Here is a 25,433-nt window from a genome sequence, read left to right as displayed (position 1 = left end):
ATTGGTAACCATTTTTAACAGAAACTCGAACCATTTGGTCTATTAACTTCATGTTTTATGAGATGTCCAATTCATAGGTTCTCACTCAATCTCATCAATCTTCCATTGACACATAAATCCTTTATCCACGAAAACCCCATATACTATAATAAGTTGTTTATAGGCCCAAATACGGCCCATAACTGGTAACCGCCTCAGCCTTTTATCTGTATGTGTACGCAACACATTTCATGACTCTACTTTGTGAGGCGAAGAAGAAGATCGTAGTAGCCCGATAATGAAGCTACGATTGAGACATCACGAGACGAGAGAAACCCTAAAACTTGAATTGGCCGATGCAGACACTCTCCATGATCTCCGGCGACGGATCAACCCCACGGTGCCTTCCTCCGTTCATCTCTCGCTCAATCGTAAAGACGAGCTCATCACGCCTTCGCCGGAGGATACGCTCCGATCTCTTGGTTTAATATCCGGTGACCTAATTTACTTCTCTCTCGAGGCTGGCGAATCTTCGAATTGGAAATTGAGAGATTCTGAAACCGTAGCTTCTCAATCGGAGAGTAATCAGACGAGTGTTCATGATTCGATTGGGTTCGCAGAGGTTGATGTTGTCCCCGATCAAGCGAAATCTAATCCTAATACCTCCGTAGAAGATCCAGAGGGAGATATTTCGGGTATGGAGGGTCCAGAGCCGATGGATGTTGAGCAGCTTGACATGGAGCTCGCTGCAGCTGGAAGCAAAAGGCTAAGTGAACCATTCTTCTTGAAAAATATACTGCTTGAGAAATCTGGTGATACTAGTGAGTTGACTACTTTGGCTTTGTCAGTACATGCTGTTATGTTAGAATCTGGATTCGTGCTGTTGAATCATGGCTCTGACAAGTTTAACTTTTCAAAGGAGTTACTTACAGTATCCCTGAGGTATACTCTACCTGAGCTGATTAAGTCTAAGGATACAAATACAATCGAGTCAGTTTCTGTGAAGTTTCAGAATTTAGGCCCTGTGGTTGTAGTTTACGGAACTGTAGGTGGATCTAGTGGGCGAGTGCATATGAATCTTGATAAGCGTAGGTTTGTTCCTGTTATCGACTTGGTTATGGATACTTCTACATCTGACGAAGAAGGCTCTTCGAGTATCTACCGTGAAGTGTTCATGTTCTGGAGAATGGTAAAAGATCGCCTTGTTATCCCGTTGTTGATTGGTATTTGCGATAAAGCTGGCTTGGAACCTCCACCGTGTTTGATGCGCTTACCAACAGAGCTAAAGCTGAAGATACTAGAGTTGCTTCCTGGTGTGAGTATTGGAAATATGGCTTGTGTTTGTACAGAAATGCGGTATCTGGCATCAGACAATGACTTGTGGAAGCAGAAGTGCTTGGAGGAAGTTAATAATTTTGTTGTGACAGAAGCGGGTGATTCAGTTAATTGGAAGGCGAGGTTTGCTACTTTTTGGAGGCAAAAACAGCTTGCTGCTGCTAGTGATACTTTTTGGAGGCAAAACCAGCTTGGAAGGCGGAACATTTCCACGGGAAGAAGCGGCATACGATTCCCTCGAATCATTGGAGACCCTCCTTTCACATGGTTTAATGGGGATCGCATGCATGGATCCATTGGTATTCACCCGGGACAATCAGCACGTGGGCTCGGCAGACGAACATGGGGACAGCTCTTTACTCCCAGATGCAATCTTGGGGGACTCAACTAGCAAACATACCGAGTGTAAAAATGGAACTGTTGAATCTTTCTAAAGGTAGGAGAAGTAGTATATGGCTTTTCCGATATCAGCAAATAAATTGGGAGGACACTAATATAGTAATATGTTTGATCTTTAAATGTTTATTTGGTTTTGAATGATTTTCTCTTCTTCTTGCCATGATATGTTACATGGTTGCTCTCTTATGAGTTTCTTTCTTTCTGTAAAGCTTTTGATCACCCGATATATATGGCTTCTTATATTTTGTTTCTATTGCTCTTAGATTTCATGTTTGCAAACGGACTGTGATGTTGCAAACGAAATTTTCATACATATTTTAGAAATTTATACTTCGCAATAACATTTGTATCATTTAAATAATACACCATCTCGTTTTGATATCACAATGATTGCTCACCGTCAAATGAATGTTTTATTTTGAACTATTAGAATAAATATTCCATTGGTTCTCTCAGTAAAAGTTGAGAACTTCTCTCACGGAGGCCAACCATGTTTGTCTTTCACTCTCATCAACCTTCCTTCGAGAATTGAGAGACATTCCAAATTTCTCTAATCGATCGGGTTGGATCTGGATGGTAAGTAGTAAGTACCCACCAAAGGCCCATATAGCTAAATTGTTATTAATGGGCCTAAAACTACCCGCCCAATATACATCTATATACATGTACTCTACACTTAATGAAATTTTAAAAGATTTGTAATTTGTATCGACGGGAAGATTGTGAAACCCTAGCTTCACAATCGGAGAGAAACAAGGCGGTGGTTGTTCAAGATTCGATGGATACTGGATTCGCGGATTCAAATAATGATTCCAGTCCAGGCGAAGGATCCAAGAGGGGAAATTCGGGTATAGAGGGTCCAGTGCCAATGGATGTGGAGCTCGCTGCCGCTAAAAGCAAAAGGTTAAGTGAACCATTCTTTTTGAAAAATGTATTGCTTGAGAAATCTGGCGATACCAGTGACTTGACTGCTTTGGCTTTATCAGTACATGCCGTTATGTTAGAATCTGGATTCGTGTTGTTGGATCATGGCTCTGATAAGTTTAGCTTTTCAAAGAAGTTACTTTCTGTATCTCTAAGGTATACTCTGCCTGAGCTAATTACACGTAAGGATACTAATACAGTCGAGTCAGTTACTGTGAGGTTTCAGAACATAGGCCCTAGGCTTGTAGTTTACGGAACTCTAGGTGGGTCTTGTAAGCGAGTGCACATGACTTCTCTTGATAAGAGTAGGTTTTTGCCTGTTATTGATTTGGTTGTGGATACTTTGAAGTTTGAGAAGCAGGGCTCTTCTAGCTACTACCGGGAAGTGTTCATGTTGTGGAGAATGGTAAAAGATGAACTTGTTATACCGTTGTTGATTGGTCTTTGTGATAAGGCTGGCTTGGAATCTCCACCTTGTTTGATGCTCCTACCGACAGAGCTAAAGCTGAAGATACTAGAGTTGCTTCCTGGTGTGAGTATTGGATATATGGCTTGTGTTTGTACAGAGATGCGGTATCTGGCTTCAGATAATGATTTGTGGGAACATAAATGCTTGGAAGAAGGTAAGGGTTGTCTTTGGAAATTATATACAGGCGATGTTGATTGGAAGCGTAAATTTGCTTCTTTTTGGAGACGGAAACGACTCGATCTCCTAGCAAGACGAAACCCTCCCATAAAAAAGAGCAACCCTCGATTTCCTACGCTATTTCCAGACCGTAGAGACCGTAGAGAGCCTTTTGACCGTTTTGGCCCAAGTGACTTCTACCGTTTTGGACTAAGAGACCCTAGAGACCGTTTTGGCCCAAGAGACCCTAGAGATCCTCATTTCTACGGTTTCAGATACTAAATATCTTTCAGTTTTAGATGTTTCTTTAGTTTAATTTTGGATGATGTTCTCTTGCTCTGGGAATGATTATGCTTTAAATTTGGTTGCTCTTTTATGAGCTTTATATTAAAAAAGGTTTTAAACTACCCGATAACATAGGATCTTATGTATTTTGCTGTTGTTCTTAGATTCCATATTTGCAAAGCCGATTGTTAGTGAAGTTATGTTGCATATGGGAAACGTTTACTTTAGTTTATATTGATGTTGCTCTTAGATTCCATATTAATCGTTATTGTGATGATCATGCCATTTCAATTATGTCAGAAGTTGAAGGGGTGTTTAATTTTCTGACGAGAGTGATACGATTTTCTTTCACTCTAAATGTTCACCAGTAAACCAGTAATATATACCTGTCGGACAAAAAAAAATCTATTCCTAAGTTACTGCGACGCACATTCATATTTTTTTCAACACACCATCATCTTCAACTTAAAGATATAGATGCATCCACTTAAATAGTAAGATGTGTAAAATGATGTATATTACGACAAGTCAAATTGGAGAAGGACCTCACTAGTCACTAAGCTACATGTCTTTATAGGCTGCATAACTTGTTGTTTCTCCCCAAAAAAAATCTCACCAAGTTCAGTGAATCTTCATTAAATAAGCTTTTGACTTCCCCATGTTACATTGCATCACTTCTCCTTTACTTCATTGAGAAATTCTTGTATCAATAACATTTCCCTGAATGTTGGAACTGTGTTCAGTAAAATCAGTCTTACACTTCCAGACAAAGAAACATGGTCACCGTAACTTGGATGATATGATCAGTTGGACCGGACTGATTCTCGTAGAACCGGTTTGCTTAAACCCCCACAACTTAAATTGTCTAGGTGAATTCAATAATTTTTAGAAAATTTACATTCCACTGCTATTTTTTTTTAACTTCATTGCTTTAGAATGTTTACATAATCCTGATACAACATATTTAGTTAACAGAATATGAGGAAGATAGTAAGTTTGTATCGTTACTGAAATATAGAGATACAAAACATTAACATTCATTATTCATTTTGCTACAACATGGTTAATCGGCGATGGCCCAATTCATATCATTCTCAAAGATCCAATGGCATACTTCGATCTGACCTGGCCGGGACCCAAGCAACATGAAGGCTCCATGGTTCGCACCCCAAGCTGATGTGTCCATGTGACATATAGCAATACCATGGTTGATCTTGGCTTTACTCTTGGGATCCAAAAGATCTGACTCGTACACCCGAACTTTAGGCACAGAGTGACAGTAGTAGAGTAAGTAAGGGTACAAACTTTGGTGACACGACACTGATTTTGTCACTCTTCCACCGTTGATTCCATTGACTTTACCGATCATGACTTTCTCCTTTGATCCGGCTACACTCTCTGTCGTCCGGAGTACCACACTTCGACCAAGCACAGATGTCGCGAAATCGATCATATCCTCCGCTGATCCGACACATCGTTTAGTCTCGCTGACTGTCGGCGGTCTCTCACATTCCCTTACCGCATCAGTAATTATCCCTTCCATCGTCGAGTTATCGTTAGCGTGGAAAACACGCTTGATTTCCGCGATTTTCGATGTAGAAAACGGTAGTTTCGAGACAATGCTACGAGGTAGAAACGACCTTTTCGGCATTTTATCCTTAATGTCAGGCATCCAAATCAATGTACCTTCTTTAAGCATCGACTCTCTAAAGAACTTGCCAGGCTCCACCCACTTATTTACCGTTTTGCCACCACCGAGACTACTCCGGTTATATTTCGCAAATTCGACTCCGGTTTTCGTGTAGTCCTTGAACGTAGAGTTCTGAGTATACGTTTTGAAATCAATTTTGTTTCCCTCAGCTCCTTTACCATAACCACTAAACGACTCTGAACCCGGGTTAATAGATTTGCCGTAATTTACGAAATCAACCTTCTCGAAGTTTGAGTTCTTGGCATACGACGAGAACGAATCATCACCAACGTTAGCATTGTCTCTATAATTCAAGAACGTGTCAACGGCAGCGTTCCCGGAGGCACCGTAGCTTTTGAAGTTATTCTGAGGAACATTGCCGTCACCACCGTAGCCTTTGAAAGTGTCGTTGGCTGCGTTACCGTTTTCACCGTAGTTTGAGAAATCAGATCCGATTACGTTAGAGGAGACACCGTAAGAAGAGAACTCGTTTGGAGCTCCGTTACCGTTTTTGCCGTAACTGGTGAAAGATTGACCCGGTCCGGAGTTGGCTTCGTGAGTATAGGTTTTAAACGTCTGAGCACGGCCATTTCCTTCGTCGGAATAGGCCTTGAAACGAGTCGTCGGATTGTTAACACCGGATTGATAGTTTTTAAAATCGCCGGAGCCGCCGGTGGCTGATGTGCCGTAAGAATTGAATTTTTCCTCGACGACGTTGCTGTTATCAGCGTAGCCTGTGAATTTATCTTCGTGACCGGCGGCGTCTCGGCTGTATCGCCGGAAAGAGTCGGTTACTGCGTTACCGTTTTGTGAATATTTCTTGAACGAGTCAGCACCGCCGGGGTGAATCGTGCCGTAGTTGGTGAAGTTTCGTTGGTCGTAAACAGAGAATTTAACGTCGTTGCTGTGTTTCTCGAGGGTTGGACCTAAATCTGGAAAACAGAAGAGGTTTGCGGCGGAGCAGAAGTCGGGGAGGCGATCCGGAAGAGCGTTTTCGGAGGCGAGTTTGGCGAAGGTGGCGGAGGCGACGGCGGTAAGTGGTGAAGCCTTGGAGAGGAGAAAGGCTGAGCCGGGTGATTGGTGATGGATCTGTTTGTTCCAGTAACGTACTAAAGACGCTTTGGGTGTGAACGGATTTATCTCCGGTGAAAAACCGCCGTTAGTTAACCGTTCTCCTCCGGCTATAACTACCTGCATTGTTGGAAGTTACAAAAATTTCAAAAATGATCAAAAGAATAAACGGAAACAAATCCAATAAAATCTGAAGTGAATCGATTATAGAGAAATGAAACAAACGGATTCAAATGAACGATTTAGGTTTGACTTACATGGTAGAGACGTGACAAGAAAGGCAGAAGAAAAACAAATTGTTTGCGCATTTTTGTTGAGAGTTAGAGGAAACATTCGATGGAGACAGAGAGAGTGTTGGTGAGTTATTATCGATGCAAATGTGTGTATATACACATTTCTAAGTTGGAAGTTGGAAGTTGGAACCAAGGCTTATATAGTTTTTAATCTATGAATCAATCAATACCGAAATGTCACATTTTACTCTATTAAAATCTCTGAATAAATCGTATTAGAAAATTTTGATTAAGAGGAAGAGATAAGGAAACAGCTCTAAAGACTAAAAAGGACTAAACGCACTAAACATTGCCCACTTAACACTCATGAAAAGATACATTACTTTTTGTTGGTAGAAACTGTTTCTTCACTAACTATTTTAGTATTCATACCTATTATTCGTTTATTATATCAAGTTTGAAGTTTCATTACCGATACGTGACAAGGACAAACATATAAAAATGTAAGAAGATAAACATATTAAAAGACAAAGGAAACCAAGAAGCCATCAGTCATGACGCAATGATGACACACATTTGAAGTCCCATCACTTCACACGACAACATTTCTTCTCCACAATCATTAACAAAGTGATTCAAGCCCATCTCGAGTTGCATTTTGGTTAAACTTCTATTTTTATATATAACCCCAAAATAGAAAGATAATCATTATGGTCGTTGATCAACAGAGGCTTGCAGTTACTGTTTACTTCACTAAGAATATGGATTTTTTGAAACGAGGCAAAGACAAAGAGAGTAATAATGTAGCACAAAAGCCTTAGCGTGTATGATGACATTACAAAAGAAAAGGTATCACGAAGTCATAACCTAAGCCAAAAGCTCTGCATTCAACTTTTAGAGCCATCATCACTCTTACATAGCTTAGTGCAAGACATCAGCTGATCAGGGTTTAACTCTTTTCTTGACGCTAACATAAACGGTTACGGATTTGACTTGTTTATTCTTGAGGGCGTTTCTCCTAGTGGTATTTCGAGGAATTTGTCACTCATTCAACGACGTTTACGAGCTCATACTCGATAAGGGACATGTTGGTGTCTTCTTTCACTTTGAAGCTCGCAGGCTCTGTGACTTCAACACGACCCCACTTGTCTACAGCTAGCCTCATTGATCCTTTATACATGTCGATTTTCGCATTGCGTAGAGTTACAGTTGATCCCTCTTTCATTAAGTCCACTACACACAAAACCAAATCAAGATATTACTAGCTACCCTGTAACATTACTAGAATCAAGTACACAAACCGTTATATGAACGTTTTGTTTTTCAAATGATTTATTGACTGAAGTAAAGTACCTTGGTCATTTCTTGCGGTAAAGACGATCACTCCTGTCTCGTCACCAACAATGCATTCAGAAATCCGCAACTGGCGAGCTTGAGGACCATCAGCACGACCTTTCTGTAACACCATTTTCGTGCTGACAATCTTCACATTGACATTGTGTCCGCTAGTCCCAGGACGCAGCTGATCAACCTTAGTGAAAGCTGGCTTCTTCAACCCTGCTTTGGTGGAATCTGCCATTTTCAATAACAAGAGCCTGCATTGACAATCAATCATTTCACTTCTTAACCAATTTAAAATAGATCAAATCTTCTAATGCAAATGCTGATTTATAAGATTTAGATAAGATTGACACAAGAATTAGAAAGCAGAACAATGAAGGACATTCCATATAATCTTAACAACAGAAATTTCATGTAAAGGAGATGACTTTCGACCGAGTTATAACAATGAGGCAAAACCCGAAACAAAGGGAAATCGAACTCAAGCATTAAACATAGTGCATGCATCATTATTACAAAAAGCTGGGCAGATTTGAAATCAAGACAACAACACATGAACAGCAATGTATGAGTATAAGAGATTCAAAATCAAATATCAGGGATTTAGTTTTTTTTATCAATAGCTTACCTTTGGATAAATCGAAGGCGGAGACGAACGAGAAATATCTGATTGACGATTTCCAAAAACAATCGAGCTCGGAGAAAGTTTTCTCCCTTCTCTTTTTTCTAGTTCTGGGGAAATGGACGGTGGATCTTTAATCTCTACCAAGGACCCAATCATAATTTAACACGTGTACTGATCGTGCTTCGTTGTGCGCGGTTTCTATGGTTAATCTCATCGTGCCTAGATGATCGACTTTTAGTACTGCGTTTTCTCAACTGTTGGGCTTATTCATAAAGCCCAATTTAAAGTTTAGGCCCATTAATGTCGATTGTATCTTCTTACGTAAAAATTGTACATTGTAATGTTCAAAAACCGAAGTGTTTTGTGATTGTTCTAGACTTCTGTAGTTCTAAAAGAAATGAAACAAAGATGAATCACAAAATCAGCACCAGATCAAAAACGATTATGGGCCACAATTTTTGTGATATAAACATTAAAATGACAACCACAAGAAAATATCAACCAATCAAAGAAAGCCACGAAACAGAGTATTTTAAAAACAGAGGAAAGCGAAAGAGATAAGCCTTTTAGACAAAACTAGTGGCAGACTGAAAAATGAACGCAGCGCTTGCAACAACCACCGCCACAACTCCCGTACTCCGCCGTGAGACGCCTCTTCTTCATTATTGTTCTCTCACAACAAAATCGCCGGTTTACCAAATCAACAGAGTTAGATTCGGATCTTGCGTGCAAACAGTCAGCAAGAAATTCTTGAAAATCTCGGCGAGCTCTCAGAGCGCTTCAGCGGCGGTCAATGTCACGGCGGATGCTTCGATTCCGAAAGAGATGAAGGCGTGGGTGTATAGTGACTACGGCGGAGTTGATGTTCTGAAGCTGGAGAGTAACATTGTTGTGCCGGAGATTAAAGAAGATCAGGTTTTGATTAAAGTTGTTGCGGCGGCTCTTAATCCCGTCGATGCTAAGAGACGGCAAGGGAAATTTAAAGCCACTGATTCGCCTCTCCCGGTAAATGCAAATTCAAATCTCTCTCTCTCACTCTTTTTGAAGGTTTCGGATTCTTTAACATTTTGAATCTTTCGTCGGAGTAGACTGTTCCGGGATACGACGTTGCCGGAGTAGTGGTGAAAGTGGGAAGTGCGGTGAAGGATTTGAAAGAAGGAGATGAAGTTTATGCTAACGTGAGCGAGAAAGCATTGGAAGGTCCAAAGCAGTTTGGTTCTTTAGCGGAGTACACGGCCGTGGAAGAGAAGTTATTAGCTTTAAAACCTAAAAACATCGATTTTGCGCAAGCTGCAGGGCTTCCGTTGGCGATAGAAACCGCTGATGAAGGTTTAGTTAGGACTGAATTCTCAGCCGGAAAGTCAATTCTTGTTCTTAATGGTGCCGGAGGAGTAGGGAGTCTTGTGATTCAGGTAATAGTTGGTTCCTTGTAATCTAAGAATCAGAGATTAATTGTTGTTGATTGATTACTCATATGTGTGTTCGATATAGTTGGCGAAGCACGTGTATGGAGCTTCAAAAGTAGCTGCAACTGCGAGTACAGAAAAGCTAGAGCTAGTGAGAAGCTTAGGTGCTGATTTAGCTATTGATTACACAAAGGAGAATATAGAAGACTTGCCTGACAAGTACGATGTTGTCTTTGACGCCATTGGTAAACAAACAAAACACAACACCATTAACACATATCTAATTTGTTGCAACAAAACGTTCTGATTAGAGCATCTTTTGTGTTGTTAAAAGGGATGTGTGATAAGGCAGTGAAGGTGATTAAGGAAGGAGGGAAAGTTGTGGCATTGACTGGAGCTGTCACGCCTCCTGGTTTTCGATTCGTTGTTACATCTAATGGCGATGTTTTGAAGAAACTTAACCCATATATTGAGAGTGGGAAGGTGAAGCCTGTGGTTGATCCCAAAGGACCGTTCCCATTCTCACGCGTTGCTGATGCTTTTTCATACTTAGAAACGAACCATGCCACAGGGAAGGTCGTTGTTTATCCCATTCCTTAAGGGGCTGGCTTGAGTGTAGTAGCCTTTATCTATCTATGTGTATAAGCATAGCAAGTGTTATCTTCTCTTTGTATTAATGAGGGTGGAAATAAAAGTAAATGCTCTTTAAAGCTTTATTCATTTCTATTGGAATAGAAGTAGCAAAGATGACATTACAGAAGCAACAGAAGAAGATTATAAGAACATAATTAGAAACAACATAGAGAAAATATTTGAGTAGGAGGAATCTTTTAAGACAAGGCAAAGGCAGGGGTAGTCTTGAAGTCAAGTTCCCAAAGATCAAACGTTCCTTTTACGAAATCATAGTGAGCTCCTCTTATGGCAAGCTTGTTCTTCACCACTCTTTCTCTCACGAATGGGTAAGACAAAAGATTCCCCAAGGACACGTTCACGGCTTCCTGCTCACACATGAGAGACAATCTCAGTTTTCTACTTTAAAAGTTAGAAAAAACAGAGCAAAGATTGTGTCTTGTCTTGTCTTGTTACGACTTACGTACCTTCTCACAGTTGGTGCACTGATCTTCAAAGCTTAGGTCTTTACAATCCTGCTTGATCCTGTTCTTGGCCGGTGCACAGATCTGGATCCAGTTTTCTATGAACTCGCTACCCTTTTCAAGAATTTACATCAAGTTAGTGAGAACTAATCACAAGAAACTCATGGTTGATTAAATTAGCCTTTGAGATTAATACGTCTTAGTGGGAGCTGTATTATCTTCAATGGCCATGAGTCCCTTTATTCCACCACAACAGCTGTGTCCAATAACAAGAATGTTCTCCACCTGATAATGACAGCATTACATTATCTACAAGGCTCAATTATTTTTTTGGTGAACACTTTTAGGGACCTCCTTTTTAGGGTTAGAACTAGGTCACATCAACTTTTTACTAAGAATCTTATGTCGACCATGTACAATTAGTACGTACATGTACAAATCATCTCTAATGATCGATCATATATGTTAACGTAGAGGTATATTAACTAATTAGTACGTACGTTGAGGACTGTAATTGGATATTCAAGGGCCGCACCAACATTAGAGTGCTTTGTCTGCAAGTTTCCAGAGACAAAAGCTTATGTTAGTTAGTTGTTTTATAACAAAATTTTGGTATGTTTATGTAAGGTTAATGAGAGTGATTTTGAAATTCATTTTTGTTAGACGAACCTTGTCATAAGGTGGCACCATGTTTGCAATGTTTCTAACGATGAAGGCTTCCCCAAGTTGGAAATTCAAGATGTGAGATGGACTAACTCGTGAATCCGCACAAGCAAACACCAAAAACTGCAAGAAGAAAAAAAATCACATTGAAATAAATGTATATCTTTCAAGTCTTAACCCTCGTTTCTAATTTTAGGGTTTCTTTCTTGCTTGCTTATAAAGTTACCATATTCATTACTAAATCAAAAGCTTTTTCCCTTGTTTCATACCCATTTGGGGGCAATTAGAGAATCTTCAAACTAGATAAGTCAAAGGTCTAAGAGGAGAAAAAAGAATGATGTAAATTGGTAGAATCAAAACCTTGGGGGTCTGGCTCTTGGCAAGTGAATTGTACAAAGTAGGATTCTTCCTGGAAATTGATGAAACCAAATAATATAATGACCAAACATCAAATTCAAAACTTAACACTTGAATAATTTAACCAAGATGTAAAACAATCCATAATTATATTTATAAGAAAAAACATTTTCTGTCTTATGCTCCCTTTGATTTAGTAACTAGATTAAATAAGTTTCTTTAACTTTATAAGCACAATTAAGATATGAGTAGGTCAAAAAGGTGGATCATTTATACCGATATAAAAACATCAAAAATGCGAATATGGAATATAACTTTACGTACTCATAATTATTAGTCTTGAAATGGAGAAATCCGGATTTGATTCGTTCTACGGCATCTAACTTGTTGGAATCAAGTTCCTCTAACTCATCCGTTAACTTCTTGATCTTTGCGGCTGCCACGTTCCCGAGATCCGATTTCTTACTGCAAATTTGACCATTTCATCCATACTTAAAAAAAAAAAAAAAAATTAAGGAAGACAAATAAAATCATTTTTCGTTCACCAAAAAAAAAAAAAACCCATTTTTCTTAAATAATTCGCAGGGTACGAGGTAGTGAGGTATATAAATATGTGGCTAAATGATCTACGGCTGTGATCATCCCACAGCCTGAAAAATCCATTATGTCGGATCTGACTGTGAGAGAAAGAGAGAGTACGTGTGTGTGTGTACCTGAGAAGCTCTCCGAGTCTTTTAATGGCGTCTTCGTACGACTCTGTCGACATATCTTTTTGTTCCAATAACACAATAACACAAAGAATTTAGATAAGAAAATGATTATCTGATTGAGTTGAGTATTATTAGATGTCCGATTCCTAAGAGACTCTAAGAAACAAATACAAGAAACTGGTCGAATTAATTCCGGCTTTACAAATAAAAAAACATGCGTTGAATCTAGCTATATGAAGGAGTTAACATAAAAAACCGGATATCGAAAACTATAATAGCGGTCACATGTAGACGAGTGGACAGAAAAAGAGATCGAGATCATCATAATGATATGATCTATACAAAAACGAAAAGATGATTTAGTTTTCTAGACGGACCTTGGGAGGCGAATTCGAAAAAGATGATTTAGAGTGATACTTGGAAATGAATACAAAGTTTAGTTGATATAAGAAGATGCTCTCTAGCTACTCCTCTATTTATAGCCGAAGATCTGTGACATTTTCTCATTACCCGGAATTGTATGCTTGTTTTTTTAGAAGAAAAATTCCTAACAAATTTGACGATTTTATTTATTTATTTCTAACTGTAAAAAAGGAATGTTTTTGCTATCCAAACATAAATTTTCGGGTTAGTAAAGAGAAAAAAAAAGGGATTTTTTTTTTAATAAAATGCAATACGTTTTTTGCATGGCGGAAAAAACCCCACCAACATTAGAATATTTTGAGGGAACAAAGGAAAATAGACACCAACAATGGATTCATCATTTTTTCTTCCGTGTCTCCATGTTCTGTATCGGTCTTGATTTTGATTTCAATTACTTTTGTTTTTTCGTCAATGAATACCAACTAGATGATTACATGGTTAATATTATTATTATTAAACAGTGATGAATTTTGACTCTCTAAATTTTAAGTATACACTCTAAGTTTTACTATGATTGTATTGATCTTCTGTCTTGGATATCAGACTATTTCTATGATGAACTTATTACTATAGATTATTTTTTACGAAATAAATAAATATAAGGATGAATAATTTCTGAATTTGGGATATTTGAAGTAATAACAATGACATGATTTTTATTGCATTAGAAATTCCAATTATTTTTTAACCAAATTTGATAGAATTTGCATTTTTTTTTCTTTTTCATATCACTAAAACGTTTTTGGCATACCTTTTTTTGGCACCATTAATTTTCCTTTTTCTAAGGGTTACCAATCATAAGATATGTGTTTTATTATTGTAAGAAAAAGGTCTTGTATTTAAAACATTTGTAGATGAGTGTTTTACATGCATGGAACGGAGACGTGGTTGCTTTATTAAAAAAACATATATACAGGGGTGGATCTATAATCAAAGGAGGTGGGCCAGTTCTCATATTCAAAGTCAGTTTTATGTCTAAATACATCTTAGTACCAGTCAACTATCGCTCATATATTCAGTATAGGGGGATAAAAGAGACAATCAATAAATTGCTGAAGATTGATAGAAAGAGTTAGTGTAAAGTAGAAAACTTAGAGAAAATAGTGTAGAATTTTCTAAGTTTTAAATAGGAATAAAATTAAACTCGAATCGAAACTCTTAAATCTCATCAAAACATGTTTTAGTTGAATTTCCCGTTACTATAAAGATAACTTCTTATTTTATTTTTCATTGGTTCTTAGAACTCATACATTTTCGTCAAAAACCACTATTTTGGCATTTTCTTCTTATATTATTTCCTTTGTTAACATTGTTTTAAAATTTATATTTTCAAATTTGTCGGGCATTGTATTGTTTTCTTCCATCATATCAATTGGAATTTGAGGAACATGCATGTTTCATTGTCATGTACCTCATCGCTAATCATGGCCCGATTCAGTTGAATATTCAATAACGATAATAGTAATAATTAGCAGCAATTATAAAACCTAATTACAAGCTATTCCATATATACTTTTAATACTATAGTTTAGTTGCTTCGGGTGAAAGATAGCCTGCGGAATTGAACGAAGCCCAAACGAATTAAATAAACAGGTCGCTAAATAGACAAATAGATAAACTTCTTTGTATTATCATGTCACCATCTTATTTTCAATAAATGTGACCATTTGATTTTTTTTTCTTTATTAGGTTTTATATTCACATTACTATATGTCCAATTAATCTGTTTCTGAGATCATGCACGATAAGATGTCATATGCATAAAATTACAAGGCCGCGTTTATAAGCAAACTGCATATACTTAAAGTCTTCTCGATTCCATGAAGAAATTAACACATTTAAAGCTTAGTAGATGATAGTGCGGTAAATAATTAATTATTAGGTAAATTAGTGAAGATTTTGTATGGCTTATCTGTATATAAATAGGTAACGAAATTTACTTATAAGCAAGCCTATAAATAATACTAACGATATACTATACGTGTTTAACACATTGTATTGAATTTAATGATATTTTGGGGGTGAATTTCCGCAAGCAGGTAAGAGATTAAGAGCGCAACGCGCTTTGCCACGGATGAAACAATCCGAGAAAACAATTTTGTGACGAATGTATTGCAACCGTTAACAGTTAGTCACAAAATCGTCACAAAATTTTTATTATTACAGATTTATTGACATAGTGACGAAATATTATGTCTCAATAAAATTGATTATACACACCTCTCCACCAACAAAGACGTACCTCCCATCCTAGCAAACTAGGTCAATTAACCACTGTAGGTGAGTGTCATCGCCACAACATGTGGGCCACAATATGTAAGGCAGCAAAGCATAGCCCTCATGCTTAGAATAGCCCAATCTAGAGGATACTCACAAATACACAAGAACATTATACAAAACTTGACTCCCATAATACACCATTTCTCACACTCAGAAAAATTGATAGATGAAAGGATCCCTCTAAAATTACTCTTCTTTCCATTTCCTGAACAACTGGATTCAATTCCTCATGATCAAAATCATCTCTAAAAGAGTTTCAATCTCACTTAGGGAAGTGATTTTTATTCTCTTTTACTTTTCCACTGACCGATATATTAGGCTTTCGATCACTTCAACTAAATGACCTAACACAATCACATTGATCCATTTTGATTAAAACATGCATGAGGGTTTTCAGAAGATTTTTTTTTACCTCCCGAAAATATCTTGACTGTGTTATGGTGTTAGGTCATTTTTCTCTCAAAACATGGTCAAAGGAACGAAACCTTCACCAGACACCGCAGTGAGCCTAGTGGAAGAAAGAACCACCCTAGCAGGTTACCCTGCCACTATTTCTGAGCACCCGACAATCTTTCGAAAGAAAAAATTGAACCAACAAGAGATTCTATATAGCTGACCCAAACTATAATCGTAAAATGTTTTATCAAAAAGTTTTTATACATTTTAATTTTATTAATTTTAGTTAAAGATAGACAATCAATTAAATTATAATATTCAAAATTTCATATCAAATATTATATAATCTAAAAGATTTACGTATATCTACAGAATTGGCTTATAGTGATATTTAAAATTTCAATATATAAAGGATATGCAAGATACTACTAATGATACACTAGAGCAAAAAGATGAAATTGCCAATGTTTTAAGATAATACAGTAAACTTATGCCTTACCATTTTGTTGTTGTCAACCGAAATTAATTAGAGTTCAAACGAGGCACTCCCAAATGATATTGTTTACATATGTGACATGATGCTGTTCGGTATAAATTTTTCGTGCCAAATTATATGCTTTTACATTTGCACTACAAAAAATTAAAGACAAAGGGAAATTTGTGAATTTTTCCTTGTCACTCTGTAATTCTTTTAAATACATTGAAAATATCGACCATTCAATTAAAAAAAACATTATCTTCACCAAATATAAGCAGTCTATAAAAAAGAATGTTTGCTTCAATAACTTTGGTAATCGTGATTTAAAAAGTTTAGATTGGCTTAACGTAATTAGTTAGGAAAAAAATGTTTCCCAATTTATTTTGGACTAAGATCTTCAAAATTTCCGGAATATGAATACGATCAGCATTGGATTCAAGAATCGAAAATGGGACGACATATTTGACATGTGGAATCGAAAATGTTACAAATTGTTATCAAACTAAAAAGTTTTTGTTCACTAAACCTCACATTAACAAAAACTCCGGGTAAGGTTTTCAAAATCATAATATTTCTAGCTGATTTTTAGATATTATTTATGTTTTTTAAAACGAATAATCCTTATATAGTTATATCCCTAATTATTCTTGTTTTTTTTTTCTTATACATATTAAGCAAATATGTTAAATTGATTATAAATAAATCACTTTTTGTAATTAACCATTTTTCATTATTATAAACCAATAATATTCTTTTATTTTGCTTAGAATTCATCATTAATAACTAATAGAAATACATAAAAATTGTATGTTTGTAACAACTTGTTTTCTAAATTCAGATTAATAAGAAAGAGAGAGTATTAATTAGGTAAATTAGTATTCTTTAGATAAAGAAACAATATATATAATTGTAACTGATACATTTCAAGATTGAAACAACTTTTACACAATGGAAAGAAAAACAAACAAAAATGCAAATAAAATTTTAATAACCAGAGAGTTCATCTGACATCAGATAAAACCATTCAAGCCCAAGAAGAAGAAAATAGACGGGACATCAAATGAGACTTGGTGATCTTATTTATGACTTTAATAAATTAATTTAGTAATATAAGGATGGGGGAGGAGGAGATTTGTATTCAGCTTTTGGAGAAGGAGAATATGATGGTGGTGGTGGAGAACTGTAGACATATGGTGGAGGTGGAGATTTGTACTCAATCTTTGGAGATGGAGAGTAATACGCCGGTGGAGGTGGAGAGTTGTAGACATATGGAGGTGGTGGAGATTTGTATTCAACCTTTGGAGAAGGAGAATAATACGTGGGTGGTGGTGGGGAGCTGTAGACATACGGTGGTGGAGGGGATTTGTACTCAACCTTTGGAGAAGGAGAGTAATATGGTGGTGGAGGTGGAGAACTATAAACATACGGTGGAGGAGGAGATTTGTACTCAACCTTTGGAGAAGGAGAGTAATATGGTGGGGGAGGAGAACTGTAGACATATGGTGGTGGCGGAGATTTGTACTCAACCTTTGGAGAAGGAGAGTAATAAGGTGGTGGAGGTGGAGAGCTATATACATATGGAGGTGGTGGAGATTTGTATGTAGGCTTAGGGGAAGGCGAGTAGTATGGTGGTGGTGGGGAGCTGTAAACGTATGGTGGTGGTGGAGATTTGTATGTGGGCTTAGGAGCAGGTGAGTAATATGGTGGTGGTGGAGAACTGTAGACGTATGGTGGTGGTGGGGATTTGTATGTTGGCTTAGGAGAAGGCGAGTAATATGGTGGTGGTGGGGAACTGTAGACATATGGGGGTGGTGGAGATTTGTATGTAGGTTTAGGAGTAGGTGAGTAATATGGTGGTGGTGGAGAGCTGTATACATATGGTGGTGGTGGAGATTTGTATGTAGGTTTAGGGGATGGTGAGTAATATGGTGGTGGTGGGGAGTTGTACACGTATGGTGGTGGTGGAGATTTGTATACGGGCTTAGGAGCAGGTGAGTAATATGGTGGTGGTGGAGAGCTGTAGACGTAAGGTGGTGGTGAAGATTTATATGCAGGTTTAGGCGAAGGCGAATAATAAGGTGGGGGAGGTGGTGAGTGGTAAACATATGGTGTTGGTGGGGATTTGTACTCAATCTTTGGAGAATGAGAGTAGCATGGTGGAGGTGGGGGACAAACACATACATGTGGGTGTGGTGGCGATTTGTATATGACCTTAGGTGAAGGAGAGTAGTAAGGAGGAGGTGGAGAGTTATAGACGTACGGTGGTGGTGGGGATTTGTATGATGGTTTAGGTGAAGGGGAGTAGTATGGTGGTGGTGGAGAGCTGTAAACATATGGTGGTGGTGGAGATTTGTATACAACCTTAGGAGAAGGAGAGTAATATGGTGGTGGTGGAGAGCTGTAAACATAGGGTGGTGGTGAGGATTTGTATGTAAGCTTAGGAGAAGGCGAGTAATATGGTGGTGGTGGAGAGCTGTAAACATATGGTGGTGGTGGGGATTTGTATGATGGTTTAGGTGAAGGGGAGTAGTATGGTGGTGGTGGAGAGTTGTAGATGTACGGTGGTGGTGGAGACTTGTATACGGGTTTAGGAGAAGGCGAGTAGTATGGAGGAGGTGGAGAGCTATAAACATATGGTGGTGGTGGAGATTTGTATGTTGGTTTAGGAGAAGGCGAGTAGTATGGTGGTGGTGGAGAGCTGTATACGTATGGTGGTGGTGGAGATTTGTATGCCGGTTTTGGAGAAGGAGAGTAGTATGGTGGTGGAGGAGAGTTGTAGACGTATGGTGGTGGTGGAGACTTGTATACGGGTTTAGGAGAAGGCGAGTAGTATGGAGGAGGTGGAAAGCTGTATACGTATGGTGGTGGTGGAGATTTGTATGCCGGTTTTGGAGAAGGAGAGTAGTATGGTGGTGGAGGAGAGTTGTAGACGTACGGTGGTGGTGGAGACTTGTATATGGGTTTAGGAGAAGGCGAGTAGTATGGAGGAGGTGGAGAGCTATAAACATACGGTGGTGGTGGAGATTTGTATGCTGGTTTAGGAGAAGGTGAATAGTATGGTGGTGGTGGAGAGGAATAGACGTATGGTGGTGGTGGAGATTTGTATACTGGTTTAGGAGAAGGAGAATAGTATGGTGGTGGTGGAGAGCTGTAAATATATGGTGGTGGTGGGGACTTGTATGTGGGTTTTGGAGAAGGTGAATAGTATGGTGGTGGTGGAGAGTTGTAAACATACGGTGGTGGTGGAGACTTATAATCTACTTTAGGTGAGGGTGAGTAGTATGGTGGGGGTGGAGAGCTATAGACGTATGGAGGTGGTGGAGATTTGTATTCGACCTTAGGGGATGGTGAGTAGTATGGTGGTGGTGGAGAATTGTAAACATATGGAGGTGGTGGTGATTTGTATGTGGGCTTTGGAGAAGGTGAATAGTATGGTGGTGGTGGGGAGCTGTAAACATACGGTGGTGGTGGAGACTTGTAATCTACTTTAGGTGAGGGTGAGTAATATGGTGGTGGTGGAGAACTATAAACATATGGAGGTGGTGGGGATTTGTATTCGACTTTAGGGGATGGTGAGTAATATGGTGGTGGTGGAGAGCTGTAAACATATGGAGGTGGTGGAGACTTGTAGTCTACCTTGGGAGATGGCGAATACGATAGTGGAGGTGGTGGAGAACTGTAAACGTATGGAGGTGGTGGAGACTTATAGTCAACCTTTGGTGTAGGAGAGTCATACAATGGTGGTGGTGGTGAGCTATACGTGTAGGGCTCATAAGACGCAGCAACCATTGTGGCCATGATAATAAAACCAAGAGCATAAACAAGATGGGCAGAACGCCCCATCCCTGGAGAAGATATCATTCTTATTTTGATTGCTTGTCCAACGCCTCACTGCGTTGGTTTTGTTGTTTGCTTTGTTTTGTCATTCTACATTACCTGTGCATGGCTTTATATAGCATTTGGTTTTACCATCTTCTTCTTTTTGTTTTGCTTACATCTCAGTAATCGTGAAAGCTTGTCTGCGCCAAACTACCACGAAAGGTAACGTGCAAGAACGTGCATCAAATGTCAACTATCCAATTTGCATTTGTATATTCTCAAGTTCGTGAAGAAAAATGCATATCATTGTTCAATTATTTTGTCAACGAGCCAATTATTTTGTTTCTTCTTCTTCTAACTATTTGTTTTTGATGGAGAAAGTAGCTAGTGGAAATTTTCAAACTTAGAAACCAAATAATTATTCTATGCTCGTATTTCTAAATTCTTATTGGTTCTCTATGATTGATACTAACAGAGATGAATGTTCTCATAACAAGATTACCCAGGTTAAAAGTTTCTACATGCATAAATCACATGTGATGTCTCTCCTTCACTTTTGCTTCTTTTGATTCTTTTTGTTTTCTATATCAAATTTAAGTAAGTATGATAAAGAAAAATCCAATTAAGTTTTTAACATATACAGTCAATCTGATAATTTCATCATTTTTTTCTTTTGCTTACAAAAAGTTGTCAACTATCTATAATGGGACATAATAGAATCACGTTTCTATGTATAGAAATAGTTAACTACATGAAAATATGAATTGATATGCCATAACGAACATAAAATTGTCCAAAAAAAAATCATATTAGAATAGTTGTTTTGCTTTCGAATATTGCCGCGAATGTAATAGAAAATAACCTTTTTAATAATAAGGTGAAAAATAGAATGATAAACTCATTCAAAATTTAGATGTTTATATCTGGGACAATAAACAATAATAGTAAGAAAATAGTTATTCAGAGAAGAAGATGCAATGATTATTAGCAGTCTCTGTTCTAAAATGTCTGGTGTATCCGGCTTCAATCGTACTTGTAATTAACGTCGATTTTTTGCCGCCTCATTTGTATTTCTTTCGGACGGATCAGTATAAAATGTTGAATGAACTAAATTGGGGCTTGGCAAAGTGATGCCGCATGGGGGCAATTGGCGTTACTAACTTTGTTTATAGACTTGCTTCCCTTGAAAATGTAGATCTGCGTCCGTTGTTTTTTCAAATTTTACTAAACTTTGTTTATTGATTTGATTCGTACTTTGTTTGTATCATGTACTCTTCGTATTCTTGATTTCTAGATAGACGTTAAAAAGAAAGTTATTCATGTTTAAATTGACTCCAATTTATATTCTTTTAAAGAAAAAAATGTAACAACGATGAGTATTTGTTAATATAGTTGTCTATTTGGAAATATAATTGTACAATAATTATTGTTATATATATATATATATATTTATTTTTTTTTCATTCTAAACTTTTAACTTCTAAACAACAAGAATTGTTTTTCTAATATAATTGCCTATATGATTGTTTCTGATATAGTTAAATATAATTTTCAAATGACCAGTTAAATATGGTCAGTTACTTTACACATAAAGACATGATTATGTTATCTTTAAAGATTCACAACAATTTGAAGTCAAGGGAAAAAACAAAAATTATTTTTGCTTGCCACAAAGGACGATTAAGGCTTTTTATTTTCTTTGCCAAAATAGGGGAAAAAATCATTTTCCCACTTCTATACTATCATCTCATATTGGACTCTCTTTATTTTACTTTTAGTTGTTGGGCTTTGTCTTTCGTTTGGGTTTTCTTCGGTTTCCTGTGCTCTTTGAGTTGGAGGTTTTTTCAACAAACTCTTAGCCTCTTTAGAAGATTGTATTCCTTGTTTCAGCATCATTTTGAGAACGATAAGATTATTTACATTGTTCCTTGTTTCAGCATCATTTTGAGATATCAACAATTATTCAACACAGTCAAAAAGACAAGTTGTTCAGCTATACTCTAGGATCAACGAACATCTAGTGTCCTCACAAGATCAATTAACTTCTTGTGAGCTTTTATCATTTAGCTGAAGTATACCAGTTGATATCAGTCTTCTTTTGCAAAATCATTCAATTTTACTAAAATCTACTTAAGCAAATCGAACTATTTTATATATTTTTTTACTTACAAAATGGTTTAGTACACAAGCCAAACTCTTCACAATAACACCAGAAAATAGTGAAAAAAAACAGTACACCTTTCTGCAATCATTTAAAATTTCAATCTACCAAGCAGAAGTGACCCCAAAGAAGAGTACTAAATTAAATTTTTTTTTTACATAACCAAAAAACAAAAAAAAATCACCCAAAAACCAAACTTAATTTTTATTTTTGTCAGAAAGGATGAATATTTCTGCTAAGACCATTCACATTAGTGAAGAACCCGACTTGTTTGTACGGAAGATACGATCTGTGTTTCACTTCTTCCTTCATCGCTCTGTTTCTCATGTATAGCTTCTCATGCGCCGATTTAGTCGTCGTCGTCTTCTTCTTCGTCTCCGACGACGTCGAAGTTTTCTCCTTCCCCTTTTTCTTCTCTGTTATTACCTTCTTATCATTCTCCTCCGCCGCCGTAGACGACGACGACGAAGAAGACCGAGTCCGAGTCTTGTCATTACTATTATTCAAGAAAACAAACGCGTCTCTTCCATCACTGTTACTTCTCAAAACAAGATCTCTAAATCTCCAAAGCTTTGAGAATCCCGTCGAATTACTTTTCCGGCAAGTCTCCGGCGACGCTTCTGCAACCGTTCCTCCTGTCCACGAACAATACGGTCCCAACGGTTCTTTCTCAGAACCCTCCGTCTCCTCTCCGTCACCGTTACCGTTACGATCCTCAACAAATAATTTTCTAAGACGCGGTCTGTTCTCGTCGGTGACCGAAACGTTGTCGTTTTTGTCATCTTCGTTTTCGTACTCGAAGAGAAGATCACGGTTAAACAGAGGAAACACAGGACGGATCTGACCATCTTCAAAAGCTTCATCAGCGGTAATTGGAGATCCTTCTCCGTTTACACAAGCAAACGAAAACTCTTCTTCTTCTTCTTCATCGTCTTCGTTAAATTCGACGGATTCTTCGAGCTTACTCCACGATCTCTCCAATTTTTTAATTTCTTCATCTTCTTCTGGGAATCCTAATTTGGTGAAATCCATGGAGATCTCTGTTAATCTTTCATCGGCGATGCATTTCACCGGCGGCGAAGATGGAAAAGCAACCTCCATCGTTGATTCGATTAGATCCAAACCTCACCGTTACTCTTTTTAACTCTCTCTGGAAGAAGAAATCTGAAACGACGGCTCTAAGAAATGAAACAACGAGTGAGGAAGATAATTTGATTTGTTTAATAAAGACCTGACCAAATTTATATGGTTGGTGCTTCATGAAGATAAGTCATCAAGTGTGAACAGTACGTTTTATTTTATTTTAATTGGGCCAATCACATCACTTCTCTTTTTGTTGTTATTAACTTTACAAGTAAAAGCGCGTGATGGGCTGAGGAAATAGTGGGTGGGCTGCTTCTGTGATTGTCGCCTTACGTGTCAACGGACGGGTAAATCCGTAATTTTCGTCTATCAAAAACTTGTTGGGAAAGCAAAAACGAAACTGACATGTGGTGTGACGTGGATGCGTTTCTTGAGATCCACGTGTCTTATCGGTAATTAAGGATTTTTGTGAAGATCACGGTTTTGTTCCGTCTGACGTTGACCAAACATTGGTGTTAGTTAGTTCACGCGCGAAGGGTGACGTTGACTGATTCAAGCCGTCGTCAAAAGTCAAAAATTAACGATGAAATATCTTGACTTACGCGTGGAATTAACGGTTCCGTTACTTCTTGATAATTTACAAAACTAAGTTTAAACCACGTGATTAAACAAAATTAATAAGACTAGTCAGTCTCTCTCTCCCACATGTTTATTAACAAATCTAATAAATGTCAAAAGCTTTATATATTATTCAACGATTTTGGTCCATATGTTTAACATTTATAATTTGGTCAATCAATCTTGTAGTATTTGTTAAGTTTTAATTGTGTGTACCAACACAATTATTTGCTCTGAGCTAAGCTTAACGATATTGAAGTTAGTTAGCACAAATATATTTTGGCCTTCGAAATTTCTATTTGGGTTGGTGACTTTTGGACGTTACAGCTAAATGTTCGTCGAATATTGTTGAAGACTTCCCAAAATATGAACGTTACAAATATTTTTATTTAACATTATTAAAGAAAAAACGAAGGTGGGGATAAAGAATAGAGAGATTGAAAACAAATTTAAAATAAATGTTTAGTTGTTGACCTATAATATGCAGAGATATTGATCAAAGATAGTTTTTCTTGAAAGACAATTATCGATTTCTGACTTTAGATATTCAACAAGAGAAATTCTTAAAATATGTATCGATGAGATTATGTCAACTCTCATGTCTTACCTCTATGTTTTCATAAAGATCAATTCAGTTGCTAGTTAATGGGATATCATCATTTCATTTATTTTTAAGGTCAAAGTAATATTGTGAAAAATCATTAGTAACTCTAACTCGTATCTCAAAAAGAAAGCTATGCAGTGGAAAATATCAGAAATATGAAGGTAATATAGTTTGTTGCCAAAAATAGAAAATATTATATATCGTGGTGGAGAGGAAAATTAGAAGAGAATATAGATCCACCAGTGATGTTTCATTTTAATGCCACAAGTCACAACCATCTGAAATTCTGAATGTTATAATCAAACCCAAGAAGATAAAAGACAAGTATTCACACATTTATTTCATATATGATATATCATTATATATGGTCCCAGTCCCACGATTCCACTTGATGATGCGGTTTATTTAGTTCACGACATTTGACTAGACAACATTTGGCTAATGAAATATTCAGATTTAACCATTGCCATTAGGAAAAATTAGAAGAACATTTAATTGATTTGTCTAGACTATGTTTAACACTTGGCGGCTCCCGCTCATATATCCATTATCCAAGACGATATTTTGAAATGAAGTTTAAGAATTGAGAACTTATCCCGTCTAAAGTAATTAGGGAGCAACTACTTCTCATGCCGGTAAACAAATCAAAAGAAAAAATTGGAATTAAAAGGAAAAAGTGAACAACGTAAAAAGTAAAATCAAGTTTTGTTTGGTAAAAAGTTAAAATCAAGTTCTTAACCGTTGGTCCGGCCCGGTCCGTGGCAGAAGCTCATAAAGCTAGGGCTTTAGGGAATCAGATCTTATAAAAAAATTTAGGGTTATGATTTTCTGAAT

General features: G+C 37.4%; 8 protein-coding genes and 1 long non-coding RNA gene across 14 annotated transcripts; 4 read left to right on the top strand and 5 right to left on the bottom strand.

Moving 5' to 3' along the window:
* The first annotated feature begins 227 nt into the window (after positions 1-227).
* On the top strand, positions 228-2,095 carry AT1G23780 (F-box family protein). The gene has a single exon (NM_102226.3). It carries the CDS (start codon positions 278-280, stop codon positions 1,703-1,705), a length of 1,428 nt encoding a protein of 475 aa, NP_564203.1. The 5' UTR covers positions 228-277; the 3' UTR covers positions 1,706-2,095.
* Positions 2,096-2,491: 396 nt separating this feature from the next.
* On the top strand, positions 2,492-3,544 carry AT1G23770 (F-box family protein; the record flags this gene model as incomplete). The annotated part of the gene is made up of 1 exon (NM_102225.1): positions 2,492-3,544. The coding sequence occupies one exon, from the start codon at positions 2,492-2,494 to the stop codon at positions 3,542-3,544; it is 1,053 nt and encodes a 350-aa protein (NP_173789.1).
* Positions 3,545-4,456: 912 nt separating this feature from the next.
* On the bottom strand, positions 4,457-6,950 carry JP630 (BURP domain-containing protein). Its single transcript, NM_102224.4, has 2 exons — positions 6,566-6,950; positions 4,457-6,428 (listed from the first exon to the last, which is right to left on the bottom strand). The coding sequence occupies exons 1-2, from the start codon at positions 6,614-6,616 to the stop codon at positions 4,611-4,613; spliced, it is 1,869 nt and encodes a 622-aa protein (NP_173788.1). The 5' UTR covers positions 6,617-6,950; the 3' UTR covers positions 4,457-4,610.
* A 257-nt stretch (positions 6,951-7,207) lies between these two features.
* AT1G23750 (Nucleic acid-binding, OB-fold-like protein) lies at positions 7,208-8,702 on the bottom strand. Of its 2 annotated transcripts, none has more exons than NM_102223.5 (3): positions 8,511-8,702; positions 7,895-8,136; positions 7,208-7,774 (listed from the first exon to the last, which is right to left on the bottom strand). In NM_102223.5, exons 2-3 carry the CDS (start codon positions 8,118-8,120, stop codon positions 7,587-7,589), a joined length of 414 nt encoding a protein of 137 aa, NP_564202.1. In that variant the 5' UTR covers positions 8,121-8,136; positions 8,511-8,702; the 3' UTR covers positions 7,208-7,586. The 2 variants fall into 2 exon arrangements, with proteins under 2 accessions (NP_564202.1, NP_001322201.1); NM_001332621.1 differs by having other exon boundaries at positions 7,233-7,774; positions 7,895-8,113; positions 8,511-8,692.
* A 219-nt stretch (positions 8,703-8,921) lies between these two features.
* AOR (Oxidoreductase, zinc-binding dehydrogenase family protein) lies at positions 8,922-10,643 on the top strand. The gene is made up of 4 exons (NM_102222.5): positions 8,922-9,512; positions 9,596-9,919; positions 9,999-10,158; positions 10,248-10,643. The coding sequence occupies exons 1-4, from the start codon at positions 9,102-9,104 to the stop codon at positions 10,511-10,513; spliced, it is 1,161 nt and encodes a 386-aa protein (NP_173786.1). The 5' UTR covers positions 8,922-9,101; the 3' UTR covers positions 10,514-10,643.
* On the bottom strand, positions 10,371-13,292 carry BCA3 (beta carbonic anhydrase 3). 2 transcript variants are annotated; one of them, NM_102221.5, is made up of 9 exons: positions 13,115-13,249; positions 12,741-12,795; positions 12,352-12,492; positions 12,031-12,079; positions 11,677-11,793; positions 11,508-11,561; positions 11,204-11,292; positions 11,011-11,116; positions 10,371-10,911 (listed from the first exon to the last, which is right to left on the bottom strand). In NM_102221.5, the coding sequence occupies exons 2-9, from the start codon at positions 12,791-12,793 to the stop codon at positions 10,744-10,746; spliced, it is 777 nt and encodes a 258-aa protein (NP_173785.1). In that variant the 5' UTR covers positions 12,794-12,795; positions 13,115-13,249; the 3' UTR covers positions 10,371-10,743. The 2 variants fall into 2 exon arrangements, with proteins under 2 accessions (NP_173785.1, NP_001321762.1); NM_001332620.1 differs by having other exon boundaries at positions 10,614-10,911; positions 12,741-13,292.
* A 3,842-nt stretch (positions 13,293-17,134) lies between these two features.
* On the bottom strand, positions 17,135-20,461 carry AT1G23720 (Proline-rich extensin-like family protein; the record flags this gene model as incomplete). 4 transcript variants are annotated; one of them, NM_001332618.1, is made up of 2 exons in its annotated part: positions 17,174-18,214; positions 18,290-20,395. In NM_001332618.1, 2 exons carry the CDS (start codon positions 20,173-20,175, stop codon positions 17,416-17,418), a joined length of 2,685 nt encoding a protein of 894 aa, NP_001320235.1. In that variant the 3' UTR covers positions 17,174-17,415. The 4 variants fall into 4 exon arrangements, with proteins under 4 accessions (NP_001320234.1, NP_001320235.1, NP_001320233.1 ...); NM_001332619.1 differs by having other exon boundaries at positions 17,218-18,970; positions 19,046-20,103; NM_001332617.1 differs by having other exon boundaries at positions 17,135-20,461.
* A 656-nt stretch (positions 20,462-21,117) lies between these two features.
* Positions 21,118-21,352, top strand: AT1G05827. The gene has a single exon (NR_138970.1). It is a non-coding gene; the product is annotated as an other RNA (long non-coding RNA).
* An 883-nt stretch (positions 21,353-22,235) lies between these two features.
* AT1G23710 (hypothetical protein (DUF1645)) lies at positions 22,236-23,570 on the bottom strand. Its single transcript, NM_102219.3, has one exon. The coding sequence runs from the start codon at positions 23,393-23,395 to the stop codon at positions 22,508-22,510; it is 888 nt and encodes a 295-aa protein (NP_564201.1). The 5' UTR covers positions 23,396-23,570; the 3' UTR covers positions 22,236-22,507.
* Between the last annotated feature and the right edge of the window lie 1,863 nt (positions 23,571-25,433).

The sequence above is a fragment of the Arabidopsis thaliana genome, assembly GCF_000001735.4.
Source record: "Arabidopsis thaliana chromosome 1 sequence".
Taxonomy (NCBI): domain Eukaryota; kingdom Viridiplantae; phylum Streptophyta; class Magnoliopsida; order Brassicales; family Brassicaceae; genus Arabidopsis; species Arabidopsis thaliana.
The sequence above is the reverse complement of the archived record's forward strand: the minus strand, read 5'-3'. Positions and strand labels throughout refer to the sequence as shown.

Excerpts from the sequence above, each read along its gene's own strand:
- AT1G23780 (NM_102226.3), top strand. The coding sequence starts at position 278 with ATGAAGCTACGATTGAGACATCACGAGACGAGAGAAACCCTAAAACTT.
- JP630 (NM_102224.4), bottom strand. The coding sequence starts at position 6,616 with ATGCGCAAACAATTTGTTTTTCTTCTGCCTTTCTTGTCACGTCTCTAC. Across the intron at positions 6,429-6,565 it reads TCTTGTCACGTCTCTACCAT|GTAGTTATAGCCGGAGGAGA; the intron begins GTAAGTCAAACC and ends CCAACAATGCAG.
- AT1G23750 (NM_102223.5), bottom strand. The coding sequence starts at position 8,120 with ATGGCAGATTCCACCAAAGCAGGGTTGAAGAAGCCAGCTTTCACTAAG. Across the intron at positions 7,775-7,894 it reads TACCGCAAGAAATGACCAAG|TGGACTTAATGAAAGAGGGA; the intron begins GTACTTTACTTC and ends TTTTGTGTGTAG.
- AOR (NM_102222.5), top strand. The coding sequence starts at position 9,102 with ATGAACGCAGCGCTTGCAACAACCACCGCCACAACTCCCGTACTCCGC. Across the intron at positions 9,920-9,998 it reads TAGGGAGTCTTGTGATTCAG|TTGGCGAAGCACGTGTATGG; the intron begins GTAATAGTTGGT and ends TGTTCGATATAG. Across the intron at positions 10,159-10,247 it reads TGTTGTCTTTGACGCCATTG|GGATGTGTGATAAGGCAGTG; the intron begins GTAAACAAACAA and ends TGTTGTTAAAAG.
- BCA3 (NM_001332620.1), bottom strand. The coding sequence starts at position 12,793 with ATGTCGACAGAGTCGTACGAAGACGCCATTAAAAGACTCGGAGAGCTT. Across the intron at positions 12,080-12,351 it reads TTCAAGACTAATAATTATGA|GAAGAATCCTACTTTGTACA; the intron begins GTACGTAAAGTT and ends ATCAATTTCCAG. Across the intron at positions 11,794-12,030 it reads CCAAGAGCCAGACCCCCAAG|TTTTTGGTGTTTGCTTGTGC; the intron begins GTTTTGATTCTA and ends TTCTTCTTGCAG.
- AT1G23710 (NM_102219.3), bottom strand. The coding sequence starts at position 23,395 with ATGGAGGTTGCTTTTCCATCTTCGCCGCCGGTGAAATGCATCGCCGAT.